The 21,024-nt window shown below is 44.5% G+C and overlaps 1 protein-coding gene across 1 annotated transcript in view; it reads right to left on the bottom strand.

Annotated features, from left to right (window-relative positions):
* The window catches only part of cbl (Cbl proto-oncogene, E3 ubiquitin protein ligase), a 98,162-nt gene that overhangs the window by 29,797 nt on the left and 47,341 nt on the right, over positions 1-21,024 (bottom strand). The window contains exons 4-6 of the mRNA XM_063206424.1: positions 20,528-20,684; positions 10,507-10,628; positions 4,194-4,331 (exon numbers count right to left, since the gene is read on the bottom strand). Of these exons, the coding sequence (XP_063062494.1) occupies positions 4,194-4,331; positions 10,507-10,628; positions 20,528-20,684 (417 nt within the window). The remainder of the gene's footprint in view (positions 1-4,193; positions 4,332-10,506; positions 10,629-20,527; positions 20,685-21,024) is intronic.

The raw sequence follows: 21,024 nt of genomic DNA, 5'->3' as shown, positions 1-21,024 counted from the left end.
GGGGGGGAATTGAATTTAGTGGTTATTCGCCTTACAATCTAGATCCACAGATTTTATTTATCCATTGTGTGATGAAATTGAACTGCCTTGGTGGTTTCTCTGGATGCTTTGTAGATTCAAGTTGGTTTTATCTGGCACTCAGACTTCTGGGCACCAGAAGAGGGTTTCTTATTTAGTGGAGTTGAGTGCAGCTTTAGTTTAAAAGTCTAAAAGTAATGATAAGTGTTAACAATACCAAAAGAGCCTAGATGAGGGGCTTGTTGTGGGGGGACAGAATAGAGTTGAGTAGAGTAGAGTAGAGTAGAGTGCAGTAGAGTACAGTAGAGTAGAGTAGAATAGAATAGGAGTATGGTGTAGTAGAGTAGATTAGAGTAGAGTAGAGCAGAGCAGAGTAGAATAGAATAGGAGTATGGTGTAGTAGAGTAGAGTAGAGTAGAATAAAATAGGAGTATGGTGTAGTAGAGTAGAGTAGAGTAGAGTAGAGCAGAGCACAGAAGAGTAAAGCACAGCAGAGTAGAATACAAGCGGATTCCAAAAAAGTTGGGACACTTTGTATTTTGTGAATAAAATCAAAATGCTGCCATTTTCAAAACATCCAATATGTTAATAAGGTAGAGCATTATGTACAGACAACATATCAGTTGTTAAAGTCGAGCAGAATTATTGTTTTGAGGTAATTATGTGATCATTTAAAATTTGACCCATGCAACAAATCTCAAAAAAGTTGGGACAGGGCCAAAACATGTTGTAATAGTTGGATAATTCTAAAAATTACACAAGGAAGAATATTTTAAAAGGAACTATATTGACTGCCAACATGAATGCACAAATAAAATACCATCACATAGAGGCTGTGGCACTCAGCAGCGAATATTTTGAGGGACTAATTACTTATCAATTACACAGAAAGATTGAATTATCAAAATTGCTGGTATATAAGGCCTATTTCCGTAACATGAGTCTCTTTTCCAGTGGGTTCCGCGTTCCGGTGCGGGCTTTATAAATATTCATGAAACTTGACGGGGGGGTCGATGGTGCTGTCTCGCACGCATTTCCATACAACGGGGACTAGAACTGGGCCGTATGATCAGCTGCTGCAACTAGCCGCGACAACACCGTGTTTTCACGCCATTGTGAATCTAAGCCCTACCTCGTCATTTTGTTTTCGAACAGACAGCGATCTCCTTAACCTAGACCTACAGACATGTGTTAGGGCTTGTTCGAAAGCTGAGATTCTTAGCTTTTTACAGGTTTTCACGGAACGTTTTTATGTTCTTTCAATCCAAAGTTATATAACTTTAAGCGGCCGCTGTTTCAAGTGAAAAAATAGCGCTTTCCAAACATTTTTTTTTTTACCTCGTCATTTTGTTTTCGAACAGACAGCGATCTCCTTAACCTAGACCTACATACATGTGTTAGGGCTTGTTCGAAGGCTGGGATTCTTAGCTTTTTACAGGTTTTTACGGCACATGTTTATGTTCTTTAAATCCAAAGTTATTTAACTTTAAGCGGTCGCCACTTCAAGTAAACAATGGCGTTGTTCTCCAGCCGGATAGGAAATCTTTGTTCCCTCGAATAAACCACAGAACAACTTTGTCTTTTTCATTCAAAATTTTCATTTTTAGCCTACATTTAATTTGATAACAGCAAATTCGCCATCCCTCTGCAGGTTCGTATATGAAGATATGTGCAATGAAAAGGGCTACTTTAGTGTGCCCTATTTTGCATGGTGGTAAAAAAAACGACTTCTCACAAGGAGGAGGCATGGAGCTTTGGAAATAGCGTGATTTTAAAATAATAGCCTAATAAGCTAATAATATAACTCCTTGGCCAAGGACTGGACTTAGGCTACTTTAAAGAACATGATAATTGCTTGAGCAAATTTTCTCTGTCTACTGTAAAAACTGCCGACAGAAAAGTTGATTTTTAAAGTGCGTGGGTGGGGATAGGTGTTTGCACATGCCGGTAAAGCAACATGTAGCTCCGCACGCCTCGAACCACGTCTTTCGCGATTCTATAATCGCCCCTGTTTGAGCCCTGTTTGAGCTGATGATGGGTGGGGTAAATGCAAAAAGAAAACGAAACCACGCCCCAGCAGCGCGCAGCCCCGTTCTAACAGGGCTAGTCGAAAAGGGACTTTAGAGTTCTGAGTAATCATTGTACGAGTTATGAGATCATGACATACTCGTGGTAAATAAGCAAACTATGACACTCCAGCAATGACAGCTCTCGAAAAAATGACCATAAACACAACACTTGATTAATGCACATGATGCAGATATTAATCAGTGTTGCGTGCAGAAAAGCTCATTCTATGGACATGTGGACCATGTGAAACTGTCCTCTGATTACAGAATGGAAAATATTTAATCCTTTTTGAAAATTATGGAGTCATGCACCCTCTAGGTTATATAGAAAATGAATACTTCAGCTTGATTTAGTGGTCAGTCTGAAAGACAGCAAATATGATGGTAAGGGGGTGCAGAGGTGACTTGGTTAGGGTCTTCTTACTCACGTAGAGCATTAAAATGAATGTTGAATGATACATACAGACTTTAAACAGCAAACATAGCTACCAAGGCATTATATTTTGGAGCACCGCCTTTAGATATTGCCCCATAATGGTGGCAAATTTCAATCTCTACGATGTTCCAACAGTGTGGTTCCATCATAAGAGTAAACAGGTCACAAAATTGTTTTCTTGCAGTCAGGATATGCCACATATTAAGCATAACAAAAAGGTAAACAAGTTGAGGAACACACCTATCAGTTGAGCTGCTGAAATCATGTCTCGCATATCAAAATATCTATTTTTTGAATAAAATTACGCCATCAGTCAAGGTATTTAACAGTTCAGTCTCATTCCTTGTGTTGTGTTTAGTCGTACCCAATATAAAAAGCATTTTATTGGCCCTGTCCCAACTTTTTTGGGATTTGTTGCAAGGGTGAAATTTTAAATGATCACATAATTACCTCAAAACAATAATTCTGCTCGACTTTAACAACTGATATGTTGTCTGTACATAATACTCTACCTTATTAACATATTAGATGTTTTGAAAATGCCAGCATTTTGATTTTATTCACAAAATACAAAGTGTCCCAACTTTTTTGGAATCCGCTTTGTAGAATAGGAGTAGGGTGTAGTAGAGTAGAGTAGAGTAGAATAAAATAGGAGTATGGTGTAGTAGAGTAGAGTAGATTAGAGTAGAGTAGAACAGAGCAGAGTAGAATAGAATAGGAGTATGGTGTAGTAGAGTAGAGTTGAAGTGAGTAGAGTAGAGAGTACAGAACTGGGGTGAGTTTCTCAAAAGGGAAGTTGTTAGCCTGTTAGCAACTTCGGTAGTTACCAATGGGAAAATGCATTGAAAGCAACAAAGTAGCTAACGTAGTAAGCAACTTTGGTTTTGAGAAATTCACCCCTGAGTAGAGTAGAGTAGAGTAGAGTAGAGTAGAATAGAGTAGAATAGGAGTAGAAGAGAGTGGAGTAGAGTATAAGGCTCCTGTAATCACAATCCTTCCCAGAAACAATTATATGAGTGCCTAGAAGAGGGGCTTGTTGTGGGGGAAAGTAAAATAGAGTAGAGTAGAATAGGAGGGCTGTGTAGTTACAATCCTTCCCGGAAGCCGTCACCAAGGGCATGGAAGAGGGGCTTGTTGTGGGCAGGCCTGGAATTTCGTCATTTTAGGGGCAAGGCCACTTGGCCTTTTAAGTTGTCATTTTTTTTTAAGGGCACAAAGGCCAAAAGCCAGAGCACCAAAAATGTTTTTCTAGCAGTCAAAATGAAATGTAACTAGTATTCATCATGGCTTACAAGTGGTTAATTCAGAGCAAATGAAGTGCAAAATACAAGACTGTGTGAAGGGTAGTGTGACCATGTTCGTGCCAGCATAAAGGAGCACATGTTTCTGGTCGGGGGGTTTGGGGGTCCTCACCCAAGAAAAATTGTGTTTCGTAGATGCAATTTCATGCATTTAATGCATTTTAATCAATTACGCGTCAGAGAGGGCATCAAGGCCACTGTGGCCTTATGGCAGATATTTTTTTCAAGGGCACAAGGCCAAAGTGGGAGGGCACGAGGGCCATGGCCCTCATGGCCCTCGCAAAATTCCTGCCCTGGTTGTGGGGCAATAGAATAGAATAGAATGGAATAGAATAGTATAGAATACAATAGGAGCCCCGATATACTTACAATCCTTCCCGGAAGCCGTCTATGAGGGCCTGGAAGAGGGGCTTGTTGTGGGGGATGGTCTGGAGGATGTTGCCGTCCGCTGTCACGTAGCCAATGGCCCACTGGCCCAGACGCGTACAGCTCAGACGGAAGATGTAGCTGTGGAAGGACACACACACACACACACACACACACACACACACACACACACACACACACACACACACACACACACACACACACACACACACACACACACACACACACACACACACACACACACACACACACACACACACACACACACACACACACACAGAAATCTTACTAAGATTTTGTGTGGGAGGGCAAAAACTTCTGGAAAAAGCATCAGTCAGAACAGCAACCGATGCAACACACAAGAGTCCCATTTTTTTTAAAACTCCCAACGTCAATATTTCGGACTTCAAAAGTTGTCAGAAATCACAATTTAAGTATTAAAGGAATGAATTAAAGTAATGCTGACAGCACCAAAGCTACACCAAAAAAGCCATCGCTGGAGAAATGAGAAGCTTGGCATCTTGGCCAGTATAAGGGAATGAGGCAAAGGACAGTACACCTCAGATTTTTCTTTCTTTATTCGCCTACATTACGTCTGAAGTGTGCGGCCCTTCACCTCCTTCCCTTATATGTGGGATTCAGCACCCAGTTAAGAACTGGGTAACACTTTATTTTAGGGATACATCTATAAGCACTTGATGGATACACACGAGGTGCCTTCCTCAGCTACCTTAGCAGGTAGCTGTAGCCTTAAGCCAGGAGCAGATGTCGTCAGGTGGTGTCCAATCATCACTGGGTGTTTCGGCTCTAATACATACAATGTGTGTTTCTGCACTAATACATACAATGTGAATGCCTGCATAAGTAACTTGTAAGGCATGTACTAAGCAAACGCTAAGGCCTACTAGGTCCTTACTAAGGTTAAATTGGTAATAAATCCCTTACTGTGCATGAACAAGACATTTGCGAATAACGTGCCTAACAAATGTTTGATTTTGCTTTGTACATGCCTTACAAGTTACTTATACAGGCATATTGTATGTATTGGTGATAATAGATGTATCCCTAAAATAAAGTGTTACCAAGAACTGTGTTTATAATTAGGCGATAGTGTGAGCGTGTCGCCTCCACTTTACATATCTTGGCAATGGCCAGTATGACAGCAGCAGCAGTGGTCTCTCCTTGATCGACATGGTTCATGGCGTTTGGAAGTAGGGTGAACACATCCACAGGTAGTTGTCCAGGTGCCAGACAAAAGGTAGCAGGTAGTGTGATGAAGCGGTCTGCACACTGTGTATTAACTCCAAAAATACTTTATTTCATTTCAACATATGGTAACGTTTTGATCCAACAGAGGGATCTTCCTCAGGCCGCTTCATCACACTACCGACATGTTTCATGTCACCAGACCAGGAAATGAATCCTTGGCTATGACTATGGCTGAGATGATCACAAGACTAGCTGCTTGACCGTAAGGCCGTGTGGCTATTAGCGGACTGTGACGTCCCCCTGTGCCCCCTTCAGGCTAGTGTGTGCCAGTGCACGGGCATGACTATGCTTGATGGGGGTTACCCTAATTATTTAGTGGTTTCACCTGTGGGGAGGTATAAAGTCCTCCTCTCTTCTTCCGATGGCAGGCACTCTGACCTCGACCTCACCACTGGCTACTTTCATTTCTTGCTCTCCTCTCACGTCTTTACCCTCACCCTTTTGATTCTTCCTTTACAGCTCACATATTGATACTGACACATACATTGCATACACCATTCACTTGCATACACCCATTCATGCATCCCCTAGACACCTGTTTGAATTTATTATTATAGTTCAATAAAAATACATTTGAACTTTCATTCTTTGTGTGGTCTCCTTTTCATGTTGCACCCCCTAAAACGAGCTGGGGGTCGTAACAGGACCCTGCCGTACCGTACCTAGCTTCCACACTTCCCTTATGAAACCAGTAGCACAGGCACAGAGGCACAGCATGACATGGTGTCCCACACATCCAAATATGGCTAGACGGTGCACGAGAGGTGTGAAAATATCCGACATACGACGGAATAGGCCAATTCTGTGTGTGTGTGTCTGTGTGTGTGTCTGTGTGTGTCTGTGTGTGTCTGTGTGTGTCTGTGTGTGTCTGTGTGTGTCTGTGTGTGTGTGTGTGTGTGTGTATGCAAAACTGTGCGTGCAAGAGAGAGAGAGATAGAGTGGGCCGTAATGGCAGTGACATCAGCATGGGCTCCACAATCAGCCCATTGAGGGGCGGTGACAGGCCGTACTGCTGAGAAGGCTTACTAGCACGCAACCACACACACAGCCAGGCACACACAGGCCTGCGCACACAAAATGCCAACCCTCCGTGTGTGTGTGTGTGTGTGTGTGTGTGTGTGTGTGTGTGTGTGTGTGTGTGTGTGTGTGTGTGTGTGTGTGTGTGTGTGTGTGTGTGTGTGTGTGTGTGTGTGTGCGCGCGTCAATCAATGTCAGTGCAATCCCGACCCACATGCATAGACTCACCCATACACTGTGTAAACAGATGAGATGAGATGACGCTTGCCAAGGTGTGTGTGTGTGTGTGTGTGTGTGTGTGTGTGTGTGTGTGTGTGTGTGTGTGTGTCTGTGTGTGTGTGTGTGTGTGTGTGTGTGTGTGTGTGTGTGTGTGTGTGCGTCTGTCTGTCTGTGTGTGTCTGTCTGTCTGTGTGTGTGTGTGTGCGCATGACTGTGCGCATATGTGTGTGTGTGTGTGTGTGCCCATGTGTGCGTCTGTCTGTGTGTGTGTGTGTGTGTGTGTGTGTGTGTGTGTGTGTGTGTGTGTGTGTGTGTGTGTGTGTGTGTGTGTGTGCATGACTGTGCGCATATGTGTGCGTGTGTGTGTGTGTGTGTGCATGCCTGTGCGCATGTGTGCGTCTACGTCTGTGCATGTGCGTGCGTGTGTGTGTGTGTGTTTGTGTGCGTGCGTGCGTGCGTGTGTGTATACTAGTGCATGGTGCATGTGGGTGGGAATGTCTCTGTGTGGGCCCATCTGAGGGGACATGGGCAGAAGAGTCAAGATGTTTGTATTAGTCCTACTGTGTGAGTTGTGCATTGTCTATGGAAGCACTCGCATGTTTCTAGAAACAAGGCCTCTTTTTATTTTTGTTTTGTTTTTTAAAGTACTTATTTATACTTATTATCATCCGTGTAGCATGCTACATGCTACAGTGATCCATTGACTTTCACTAGCTTAGTGACATACTCCCTCTTTTAACTTGTCTCAAAGCAAGACAACAGCTTAACATGAAAAATAAGACACTTAACCACCATTACAAACCCCAGCCAACGATTTTAACTGTATTAAGCCCCAAAATAGTGGCATACCCCTTTAAACTGGTGTGGAGACTGAATGAAGGGGTAGGGGGGTGGGAGTGGGGGGGATGATGGAGAGAGGGAGTGAATGAAATAATGACACGATGGGGAAAGGAGAAGAGAATGTGTACGTAAGAGGGAAGAGAAGGCTGAAGGAGAAAAGAAAGTTTTTGCTATTTTCTCTGAGTGATGAGGGAGGAAGATTGCAATTGAGATATATGGCTTGAGGAGTAGATAGAGGATGCGGCAGGGGACAACAAAGGGGAGAGAGAGAGGGGGAGAGAGAGAGAGAGAGAGAGAGAGAGAGAGAGAGAGAGACCGTGTGTACAGTAAATGCGAACAAAACACCAACAACAACAAAAATTGATTTACCATAAGTCATAAAGACACGGGAGTAAAAAAGTGAGAGAAATTGTACTGCAACAGATAAGAGTGCACGGAAGAAGGAAAGAGGAAAAACTGAGCTGATTGGGGCAGAGAGAGAGAGAGAGAGAGAGAGAGAGAGAGAGAGAGAGAGAGAGAGAGAGAGAGAGAGAGAGAGTTAGAAAAAACAAGTCGGTGTGTGTGTGTGCGTGCGTGCCGTGCGTGCGTGCGTGCGTGCGTGCGTGCGTGCGTGCGTGCGTGCGTGCGTGCGTGCGTGAGTGAGTGAGTGTTTGCAAAAAGTGAAACATTCCACTAATGTAAAAAGGTGTTCTATCTGGCGAAAACAAGCTCATATGTCACTGGTGATGAGAATTAATGTGACCAGGAAGCTCTTGCATCAGACTCCAAAAAGAATGAAGTGAAACCTGCAATGGGTGCGTTGCTTCTCCATCAATAACCTCTGTGACAGACCCTGAACAGGCCAGCATGAGAACCAGAAGAGAATGGGCTGTTGGAATGGACTATTGGCGATGTGTTACATAGCAAAACGCTGTTTAATGTCTTTATAAACCATTATTATATGGTTGTGACGTCATCTGTCGAATGCTCCATTCATTTCAACGGGGCTCCCCAACGTTCGGACGTCTGTTATTTTTCGATAACGGACGGGTTGGTCTATAACAGACCGCTGTCAATGACAACAAGACTTTTCACTGCTAAAGCGACTTTTCAACAAGACTCTAATCAGCTGCTGTGATAGACAGCACCCGTTGTCCTGGCTACCGCTGTCAATGGCAACAAGACGTTCACTGCTAAAGCCACTGGCTTGTATAGGCTACAAGTCAGTGGCTAAAGCGAATGTTTCATATCACTCCGCAGGGGGTCCGGTCTTTTGTCACTCTAATCAGCTGCTGTGATAGACAACACCTGTTGTCCTGGCTAGCCTACCTAGCTGTTGCCTAGCGGTGTTCCACAACGGCACTGTTTTGTTTTGCGCAGCAACAATCTTAACATTAAATAGGTCTAAAGAAATGTCCCCGCATGTGTGAATCATTTAAGTATATCCATATAATAAGCGGGTTAACTTTCGGCGAGTCGGTCGCTTTGTGGAATAGCAGCACTTCAGAGAGAACAAGACCCCTCCGCTCCGCGTCGGGGTCTAAAGATTCTCTCTGTCGTGCTGCTATTCCACGGTAGCGACCTTCTCGCCGAACGTTAACCCTTACTTAATGTTCACACTCTATAAGCATATCTCTACGTGTTAACACTTATCATTAAAAGAGCATTGTCATGGAGCATCAATACTAGCATTCTCGCTAAAAGAGCAGTTACTGCTAGAATGGACTGTATGTATTTCATAGAAAAATATTGCTTAACGCTATTCATTAGCTCAGTGTACTAGCCAACACGTTTCCTCAGTGCTTGGCAGGAGTTCAGGGAAAGCATGTCTGCTACGTATGCCATCATAGCTTGTGGTTACTCAATAAGGTCATTGACGTTCTTAGAAGCAGATGCAACCACAGCTAACATCACTATCGTGTGAAGTTGGTACTCTGAATTGCACAAATTACATTAATGTTTCATTCACACACACACACACACACACACACACACACACACACACACACACACACACACACACACACACACACACACACACACACACGAGAGCACCGGCACTTAGATCAGAAGGTTGCAGATTCAAATCCCACCCTTACCAGTACCGTCATCCATGGCTGAAGTGCAAGGCACCTAACCCCTAACACCTTAAAGGTACACTGTGCAGGAAATGGTCAAAAAAGGTACTGCAACTATACTGCTCATTGAAACTGGTCTGCCTATTGCCAAATTTGATCTTTTCATGAAAGTGTATTAAGTAATAAACAAATACTTTCTAGTGTGGCCCAAGTACAGTCATTTTTGCAGCTAAAAATGACTATTTCTGGAAATTCAAAATGGCGGACAATGGAGAAGATCCCCCTTTTCATGCATAAAAAGGGGGATTTTCCCAGTGATAATGAATACTTAGAATTTGATGGTGGTGGTAAGTATTCATGAAAAAGGTAACATTAGTGAATGGATAGCATAAATTCTGGAAATAAACAACTAACAATCTTACACAGTGTACCTTTAAAAAAAAAAAAACTTCAGCCAAGTGTAATGATGTGTGTTTTGCTGCATTTAACAGCTACGGTGCAAGACAGGTACGGGTAAGGCCGGGCAGTCATGGGTAAGCGGTTAGGACGACTTGCGCCCCAAAGGTTGCCGGTTCGACTCCCGACCCGCCAGGTTGGTGGGGGGAGTAATTATCCAGTGCTCTGCCCCATCCTCCTCCATTACTGAGGTGGGGGGAGTAATTAACCAGTGCTCTCCCCCATCCTCCCCCATGACTGAGGTACCCTGAGCATGGTACCATTCCCGCCGCACTGCTCCCCATGGGGCGGCATAGGGGCCCGCCCCCTTGCATGGGTCAGGCATAAATGCAATTTCGTTGCGTGCAGTGAACACTTGTGTGCTGTGGCACAATGACAATGGGAGTTGGAGTTTCCCCAGTTGGGTTTCACACCACTTCACGTCACTTGACTCTTACCTGCCAGGCTTGTGGATGAACTTCTGCAGGCGTGCCTTGACCTCGTCGTAGGTGAGGAAGGCCATGTAGCCAGGGTGGGTCACCGCCAAGCTGTTCCAATTACGCAGCAGCGACGACCACGGCTGCAGAAGGACAGAGAGAGAGAGAGAGAGAGAGAAGTAGAGAGAGAGAGAGAGAGAAAAAAAGTAGACAGAGGGGGAGAGAGTGGGAGAGAGAGAGGGGGGAGAGGGGGGAGGAGAGAGAGAGGGAGAGAGAGAGAGAGAGAGAGAGAGATAGGGAGGGAGAGAGAGGGAGAGAGAGAGAGAGTGTGAGAGAGAGAGAGAGAGAAGTAGAGATATGGTGAAGTACAGAGAGAGAGAAAAAGTAGAGAGAGGGAGAGCGAGGGGGAGAGAGAGAGAGAGAAGTAGAGAGATCAACAGCACGAGAAGGCGAAAGAAAGAACGAGAGCAGGAAGAAGAGGAAGAGGGAACAGAGAAGAGAAAAGAAAAATCAGAGATACATTGTCTATCACTAGTCTCATTATCATCGACTTTCAAATCTCTTCGAGACTTGGTCTGACCAAGATCATAACAACTAACGTTTCCCAAGTGGCATGGTTGACCCGCTTCCCTTGGTTTGCTACTGGTTGACAGGTGTCCGAGAAAGTGGATGGAGTTCCCCTTTTTTTCGGTAGATCAGAAACGATATTTACATTGGTCTTGGCCTGAAAAGAAGGTGTTGTGTCACTAGTACCGCGTTCAGGCCGACTAAGAACCGTGCTGGAGAGCCATACCTGTCAATATGTTCTGTCTTCAAGGACGCTCTCAAAGGTAGGTCACTATTGCCACGATTAAATCACGATTGAAATCACGACTTCGATTTCACGATTTTCGATTATTTTCTATTAATTGTGCATCCCTACATGACAGGACACTGTAGATGGACAGGAGCAGACACTAAAAGGCTTGAAGCGCTCAGGACACTTTACAAACAATGTTAACTCAGGTGCTCATCTGTACCGGGTGAAGTGCAAGCCCAAAAAAGATTTGAGAAAAATGTAAAGAAAGCCTTTAATTGAACAAGACATGGGCCTTCGCGTTGCAGCCATATTGGCCTTCACCAGGGCATCGAGTGGGACAGCAGCAGCCTTGGCTTGCGTTCGTCCCCCTTGTTGTCTGTGCTCTGGCCTTCTCTACTTGACACTTTGTTACCCTCATCTTGCACGTTTATGACCTTGTGGTTTTCTTTTTTAGTTTTACATAAAATGGTTTAACGTCAATTACAAGTGTTCAGAGAGAGAGAGAGAGAGAGAGAGAGAGAGAGAGAGAGAGAGAGAGAGAGAGAGAGAATGTGCGAGAGACAACGTGTGTCTGAGAGAGAGTGTGTGAGAGTGCGCGTGCGTGCGTGCGTGCGTCCGTGAAAAGTTTAAACTATGACACGATAGAAAAACACATTGCTGTGTTGTAGTCAATAAAACCCGATAAGGGCTATAATAATCTATTCTAGGTCACCATCGGTCGTTTTTTTTTGCTTCCTGCTTCCTTTTTTTCTTTCCCTTCTTTCTTTTTTCTGGCTGACCTCGAAAATGCACACAATGTGCTTCACACACAAAATGTCAAGCGGCTACCACCACTTCCTCCCCATTTAAATAAAAAGCTCTTTGTCCCCCACTTCTGCCAGCCAGGCAACTTCTTCCCATTTCGTTTTTCTAATAGACGCCGGTCCGCCCGTGCATATGTACGCAGCAGCTACCCGCCGCCTTACACCCACAGCCAGCCGGCTAGCCAACCAACGCCAGCCATGCCTTCACAGGAAGTTTAACGAGCCATGCCACACACCTACATTACACGGGTCATCGGTCATGTAAGGAATGTGTATGTGCTGTTGGTGTCCATTTAAGGTCCGTTAACATGTACAATGGTAACTTTAAGTATATAAATAAATAAATATAAAATATATAAACATGGTAACTAGAAGTATATACATTTATAAGTATATACATTTATAAGTGACTTACTTTTACTTTTTTTGGTTTTACTTTGTGTTGTTATTTACTCTTACTCTTTTGTACAAATTGAGATGGACCATGCACTTGTGTCTGATGTAAATACAGAATTAACTTGAATTATAGAAAGATATTTAAGCTCACTCTGATCAACCATACCGCCCGTTTCTCATGATCTCAAGATCCACAAGCAGAAGGCTTGACGTTGGTGTTATTTTAATGGTGCACTGAGTAAGATTTTTAGTTCCAGAATTCATGCTGCCCATTCTTTAAAGTTAGCTTTTGCATAAATACTTACCACCGCCATCAAATTCTAAGTATTCATTACAACTGGGAAAATTGCACTTTTCATACATGAAAAGGGGGATCTTCTCCATGGTCCGCCATATTAAATTTCCAGAAATAAACATTTTTAGCTGCAAAAATGTTCTTTCAAAGGGAGGTACCACGCCTTTTCTCTTGATGACGGGTGGGTGTGTAGATTCCAACAGGTAAACTAAGCTTATAGGATCAAGTAAGGGGAACTCGCACACCTTGTATGCCGATGCAATAGTGTCCTTTTATTGCATGTTTCAAAAATAAAAAAGTGCTACCCAAGTGAACGGTGCAAACGCACACGCACACGCACACGCACACGCACACGCACAGCTGTTCCATCCCAAGCGGTTCACTCATGGCTGCACGTGTACACACACAAAACACAGCAAGGATCTGTCCAGTCCCTGAGCACTCGTCTCTTGGATGCACACACACCCAAGTGTTTCTCTCTTGGCTGGACGAGACAACGGTTGCGTCAACTGCTGAGGGTGAGAGTCAGAGCTCGTCATTAGGGTGGTGTAATACCCCGGAGGAGGAGAGGAGAGGAGAGGATGAGAAGAGAAGGAGAGGAGAGGGGGAGAGGAGAAGGGGAGAGGAGGAGAGGAGGAGAGGGGGAGAGGAGGACAGGAGAGGAGAGCAGAGGAGAGGAGAGCAGAGGAGAGGAGGACAGGAGAGGAGAGCAGAGGAGAGGAGAGGGGGAGAGGAGAGGAAGGGAGAGGAGGAGAAGGGGAGAGGAGGAGAGGAGGACAGGAGAGGGGAGCAGAGGAGAGGAGAGCAGAGGAGAGGAGGAGAAGGAGAAGGAGAGGAGGGGAGGAGAGGAGAGGGGGAGAGGAGAGGGGGAGAGGAGATAAGGAGAAGGGGAGAGGAGGAGAGGAGGACAGGAGAGGAGAGCAGAGGAGAGAAGGAGAACAGAGGAGAGGAGGAGAGTAGAGGAGAAGAGAGGAGAGGGGGAGAAGGGGAGAAGGAGAGGAGGAGAGAGAGAGAAGGAGAGGGGGAAAGGAGGAGAAGGAGAGGACGAGAGGGGGAGAGGAGAGAAGGAGATGAGGAGAAGAGAGGGGGAGAAGAGAGAGGAGGAGAAGGAGAGGAGAAGAGAGGAGAGGGGGAGAGGGGGAGAGGAGATAAGGAGAAGGGGAGAGGAGGAGAGGAGGACAGGAGAGGAGAGCAGAGGAGAGGAGAGCAGAGGAGAGAAGGAGAACAGAGGAGAGGAGGAGAGTAGAGGAGAAGAGAGGAGAGGGGGAGAAGGGGAGAAGGAGAGGAGGAGAGAGAGAGAAGGAGAGGGAGAGGGGAGAGGGAGGGGAGAAGGAGAAGGGGAGAAGGAGAGGAGGAGAGAGAGAGAAGGAGAGGGGGAAAGGAGGAGGGAAACACCCACACTGTTTGCAGCTAACAGTGTAGCCCAGAGTTCTCAACGGGTCGGGTCAGCTCGACAAACCCGACGGGCCCCTTGGGTTCGGGCCGGGTTCGGGTCGAAAATATAAGCATATGGCTCGGGCCGGTTCGGTCCGCGGGCTCAATCTTTTCCGCCCAGTGGAAAAAAAAAAAAATCAGTTCTGCTGTTTACCGTGAATCATGGCGAATTTCCCCTTGATGGGTCAGTAAAGCTAGGCCTATCTATCTAAATATATGTAGGCCTGCGTAACGAAGGTCTGGCAGGCTGCTGCATGCAACGTTGCACTACATTGGCTACAATTACGCAAACGAATAAAAACGGGAAAAAAAATCTTAGATGCAATTTTAACGATATTGAGTCCCATGTCAGCTCATGGAACCATACTTTTGTTTCTTAATACAAGGGACGGTTGGCAATCCAATGGCTATTTTAAACAACAGCCATAGTAGCCTATTTAATACTGTAATGACAACAACCAATATTTTTAGCTTTATGCTTTATGCTTTTTAACTTTATGCTTAGTAGTCTCAGCAAATGCAGTGCATGGAAATTATGCATATGAGGTGAAACGAAGCCGAAGCGGTCTTCTATGGAAAGGACAGTGGCTTTCCAATTAGGCTATCCTTTCCCCGTATTCACACAACGTTGGCATATGCGTATTAAACATTAAATCCACGCTTTGTTGGCGACTTTGTTGCATATAATTTGGCTAATCCGCATGTGCTGTTGCGATATGCCACTTCACTATTTAAATGGCTCGTGCACCGATGGTAAGCGAGCGGCAGCGAAGACGGCGATTTTTCCGGTAGACTTGACTTTTCACACTGACTGTCTGCTCGCGCTTCGGTCTGGTTGAAAATCCCCCCAGCCAATGTTTTATTTGGAGCGTGTAGGCCCTGTTTGAATGAAATATCACATTGTCTTTGCTGTTTTCGTTCCGTTTTCGACTTGTAAGCAACTGTCGGGAAGGAAAGGCGCGCACACACATGGGAGCGCTCGCCAGCCGAGGAAGATCTCATCCTATCACCTAGGCTATCTGTCTTTTTTGCTACATGGCTTATCCATGCATCAACCGTAGCCCAGGTGCCACTAGAAATTAGTAGGCTATGTCCAAAACCTTGTGTGCCGACCAAAATTTGATGAAACTTTTAAACAATGTTTGGCACAGCCAGGCTTTCCATCTCATCCGCGCATATGAACAAACAAGGAGGGAGGGGCAACTTCACGTAGCCTACATTTAATCAGACACTCGGGATGGAAATGTAGTAAGCCTACATTTAGAAGTCAAAACAAAAGGTGGATAGATTGTTGTTGCCGTGAAGCATGAGGCGGTTATTGAAATCGCGCTGTGGATGATTCTGCTTAAATAGCAAGAACGTAAGTTTCCCCATTTTATATTATGTTTCTATTGTGGAAAATATCTTTTCACTCATTTACTGCACATAAGTGCCCTTAAAGACCCACCACATTCTCCATAGGATAACGTGGGGAAACTCGACCCCCGACTTAGATAATTCCGGTTAGATAATTCCAGTGATGTGTCGGGTAACATCGGGCTCGGGCTTTAAAAGCCACGGGCCGGGTAGGGTCGGGTTGACATTTTCAGGCCCGTTGAGAACTCTAGTGTAGCCCCTTACTGTCTTCAAAAGAGTACAGAAGAACTATAGATGCATGCATGTGCACACACGCACACACACACACACGGGTCAAAGACGTGCAAAATGGCATTGTCATTCAGTGTAACGGATAGAGATGCACCGGATCCTGATTTTTAGGATCCTGCCGGATACCGGATCCACTGCCTAAGATCCTGCCGGATCCGGAACCGGATCCTACGAAAGGGTTGAAACACATAGCCTACTCACACACGTGGGCCCTTTTTATCACGTTGGCTCAAACTATTTCGACTGAAAAGCCTCGGCTACCGGATCCTGGATCCTGGAACCGGATCCGGATCCTGTGAAAAACCCTATTATCCTGCCGGATCCGGAACCGGATCTTGGATCCGGTGCATCTCTAGTAACGAACCCCTTCTGCTGACTGTAACTGTAAAAAACACGACTCTTTTTATTTATTTATTGTTACAGGGAATTCATGAAAGCCTCGGCTGTCATCCATTCACTTGAAACTATTTAAAAATCATGTTTTTTTGCAGTTACAGTCGGCGGAAGGTGTCCGTAACACTGAATGACAAAGACGTCTTTGACCCACTACGGTTGTCAGCCCCAAAAGTATGGAACTACACACTCACGCACGCACCCACGCACCCACGCACGCACACACACACAGAGGCCCTGATCCATCAGCCCTGACTGTGTAAAGAACACTACATGCAAGCACGCCAGATGGGCACGCACAGCACAATCCACTCTGCTGTCACCCACCATACTGTGGTACTGATGTCCACCCTTCTCCAAGCGCCACGCAGCTCAATGACATGACATGATATGTGTGTGTGTGTGTGTGTGTGTGTGTGTGTGTGTGTGTGTGTGTGTGTGTGTGTGTGTGTGTGTGTGTGTGTGTGTGTGTGTGTGTGTGTGTGTGTGACGAGTGTATCTGTGACAGGGTAAAGAGAAGAGTGAATGTGTGTATCTGTGTTGTGATTAAGAGTGACGCACATGTAATGTATGTGGTGGAGGGATGAGGAAGGGGTGGTAATGGTTGGGTGGGGAGCTGTGTGTGTGTGTGTGTATGTGTGTGCGTGCGCGTGTGCGTGTGCGAGTGCGTGTGCGTGCGTGCGTGCGTGCGTGCGTGCGTGCGTGTGTGTGACGAGTGTATCTGTGACAGGGTAAAGAGAAGAGTGAATGTGTGTATCTGTGTTGTGATTAAGAGTGACGCACATGTCATGTATGTGGTGGAGGGATGAGGAAGGGGTGGTAATGGTTGGGTGGGGAGCTGTGTGTGTGCGTGCGCGTGTGCGTGCGCGTGTGCGTGTGTGTGTGTGTGTGTGTGTGTGTGTGTGTGTGTGTGTGTGTGTGCGTGCGCGCGCGTGCACGCACGTGCGTGGGCATGTGTTCAGCATGGTGCTATAAACTGTGTACTGCCTTAGATTGATCTCTGGTCTATAACCATTTGATGTCTGTGCAGACAGTTCACGCAAAGGAACTGTTTCTCGTCACGCTTGGATAAAGGCCAGGTGTGGTTGAAATCAGTTGACATTTTAGATACTCAGCCCCATAGTAGAGTAGATTAAAGGCCTTTTTCAAGAGAATCGTTCACTTTGGTATAAAAGCATGACATTTGCCACAGATACTCTCTAAGGGTCACTTTTTGGGGAAAAAAAGCGATGGCCACGCAAAAATTAATTACATTTAATTAAAAATATGGCGGCCATTTTTCAAGATAGCCGCCACTGCTACTGAATGGTTAGTGTAAAACCCATTAACTTTGGTTTAAAAACATGAAATTTGCCTGAAATACTCTAATGGTCACTTTTTAGTAAAAAGCACTGGCCACGCAAAAAAAATCAATATGGCGACCATTTTTCAAGATGGCCGCCTTTTCTACAATTGGTTAGTGTAAAAGCCAGTTACTTTGGTATACAAACATGAAATTTGGCAGAAATACTCTCTAAGGGTCACTTTTTAGAAAAGAAGCACTGGCCATGCGAAATTTCAATATGGCGGACGTTTTTCAAGATGCCATTGTTATTAAACGGTTAGTGTAAAAACCATTAACTTTGGTATAAAAACATGAAATTTGGCTGAAAGTTTAAGTTTAAAATAATTTTTCATGTCATTATACCTACTACTCCTTGTCTCTATGCAAGACTTGCCTGAAGTAGGCCCAGTGGCCACCAGGTTTTGACTGTACAAAGAAATGGTCAGGTTCCCCAAACAGTGGAAATCCAATAACATTTCAGAGAACCAGAGAAGTTCTGAATTCAGGGCAACTTCCTTAGTGAGGTTGCAGCATAGAGTAGAGTAGAGTAGAGTAGAGTAGAGTAACTTTTTTGATCCCCGGGGGGAAATTCAGGCGTCAAGTAGCTGACAAATACATATAATGCCCACATGGACATTTTGACACACGATATAACACAGGTAAAAGTCAGAGAGGGGAAAAAATAAAAACTAAAAGCAATTGTGCAAAAAACATTTTCTGTGAGTTGGGGTAAACCAATGTGCAAAAAAACATCCTCTGTGAGTTGAGGTAGTTGAGGTAGTACTGTATATTAATGATGACAAAGCAAATGACAAGTTGAAAGTCGATGAAGCAATAAAACGAGTTTGAAAACTGCTTACTGTTTGTAATGTTATCATTAAACACAGGAAGGAAATAACGGCACTGTGTTTTTTTTTCTCTACATGTCGATGGCTGCAATCTTAATCTCAAACCACTGGTTAGAACACATTTTAATCACATCTTTCCGATTTTTTTAATCAGATGTGGTGTGATGGTCTTCCTTACAAAGGCAAAGTGCCGGAACTATGCACACATTGAAACTTTGAAACTGAGAAAAATGCCTTCAAAACATTGGCATTATTTGGCTAGATGATGCACCTACTGCAGATTTGACACAGCCACATCTCTAAAACCGGACACATTTTGTCCATATGGCTTTGTCATACGATAAAGGATGTGTTATGAGGACCCATTTCAGTCTAAACTCAATTTGTACACCAAATGTGCGTTAATACATTCGCCTTTGTAGGGCAGTGGTGTCCTCAGCAGACTGCTGTGGCCCCGTTGACAGCAAAATTACTGTAAGTCCTACGGGGACCAAAGTCTACAGCTGCGTTCAGACTCAGACTGAGTAGACATACTTTATTGAGCCCGAAGGAAATTAAGCAACTAATAACTCTAGGAACTAACTTCTCCCCTTTCAGTCAAGGGGTTTGCTGTACTGTATTGTGTTGTGTTTGGAATTGGGATTAGAAATCTCTGTTAAAGATTTGTCTCTTGTGTAGTAAGCAACTTTGGTTTTGAGAAATTCACCCCTGGCCTTCCTTACAGAGGTCCTCTCTCTCTACAAAAATGAGTCAGTCTAATAATGGGGGGGGGGGGAATACAAGTGCTTGAATTGAAAAGTATGAAACGCTTATTCAGAGGGGTGGGGGTGGGGGGTGAGTCGCTGGAGGCAGAAAAGGGAACGAAAGTCTAGACAAGCGCCCTTCAAAAGCCCTTCATGTTCAATTAATTAGTTTAATTCATTTATTAACGAAGTGATCCTGTATGTCTGAAGGCACCTTCAGAAAGCAGAAACCCGACAGCCCAGACCTGGAGCTTCAACAAATTAATGAGATGGGGTTTCAAGTCTGAAAGGGGTCTAAGGGGGAAACCCACCTGAAAGAGCTTTAATGTATTAAAATAGTGTGTGAAAGATTTTTTTTTCCTCGAGGAAAAAATGCTTGAAAGAGAACAAGATTCCTGTGAGATAGTGGTTCTCAACCTTTTTTTGAGCAAATGCCCCCCCTTGACCACGTCATAAGCCGACCGACATCCCCTGCCCAACCAACATCATGACAAAGATGATGAAAACAGCACAGACAATCTTACTGTGTGCTCAAAAGTCTATTATGTAAGTGTATTTGTATGCAATATCCAGCCCTTTGCTTTGTACCTCACGCAGTGATGTGAAACTTCAGTACGTAAAGGAACAGATGTTGAACTCAAAGACCGAAATAGAAAGTCTGCATCTATCAATCCTATCTTACTGAATTATTTATCAATTCTGCTGAATGCACTGCGATGCCATCTGACGTGATGTCTCACCTGGAACAGCCTGGTGAGGATATCGAACTCGAACACGGAGATAGAAAGTCAGAATCCATCAATCCTATCTGTCTATATTCAGGGTTCCCACATCTTTTTCATGACCAAATTCAAGCACTTATCAAGCTCCTTCAAGCACCACATTTTCAGTTTTCCTCCACCTTTCAATAAGGGGTGTGGGGGTCCTGTTGTGTTGTGTTTTTAAGATGCAATTTCCTGCATTCTCATCAATTTTACGGTGTCGAAAGGCAAATCCCATCTGACATCTCACTCCCTCAGATTTTTGATGTACCTGAACAATTGTTTCTATTATTTGGCTTACTGAGTTTGACTTCACACAAATTTCAAGCCTTTTCAAGCACTTGACCAAAAAATCAAGCATTTTCACAACCTTGAAAACACTTATTGAAATTCAAGCATTTTCAAGGAATTCAAGCACCAGTGGGAACCCTGTATATTCTGCTAAATGCAATGCAACGTGACGTGATGTCTCACCTGGAAGAGCCTGGTGAAGATGTCGAACTCGAATACGGAGATAGGATTGATGGATGCTGACTTTCTATCTGTCTATATTCTGCTAAATGCAATGCAACGTGACGTGACGTGACGTGATGTCTCACCTGGAAGAGCCTGGTGAAGATGTCGAACTCGAATACGGAGATGTAGTCGTTGCAGGTGAGGTCGATGGTGGACTTGAGGGCCATGGCCTCCAGCCCCGAGCTGATGGGGTGGAACTCGTGCAGGGCCTGCCGGAACATCTTCCACGGCACGATCGTCCTGGTTACCAAAAAAACAAAAACAAAAAAGACAAGACAAAAAAACACACAAATTGACAAAGATTAATGAAAAGTTGTGCACCTATACATGCGTACACAAAATACACACGCGCTAATGAAAAAGAAATGGGGAGCAAAGTTAGTTGTCTTCGTTTAAATGATATGTCCCACTTGTCACACATTGAGTTCCATTGACTTCAATTCATTTTACTAGCTTTCAAAACTAGTGAGTGCTAAAATGTGCCCTGATCAAAACAATACCTAACCCTAATCTGTCAGTAAACAAAATGTTCTTGCACTTGTAGTTGTTTTCATCAACAACAAAAAGTATTTAATGGCTG

The sequence above is a fragment of the Engraulis encrasicolus genome, chromosome 9 (genome assembly GCF_034702125.1).
Source record: "Engraulis encrasicolus isolate BLACKSEA-1 chromosome 9, IST_EnEncr_1.0, whole genome shotgun sequence".
Classification (NCBI taxonomy): Eukaryota; Metazoa; Chordata; class Actinopteri; order Clupeiformes; family Engraulidae; genus Engraulis; species Engraulis encrasicolus.
This window is presented reverse-complemented; position numbering and strand designations above follow the sequence as displayed.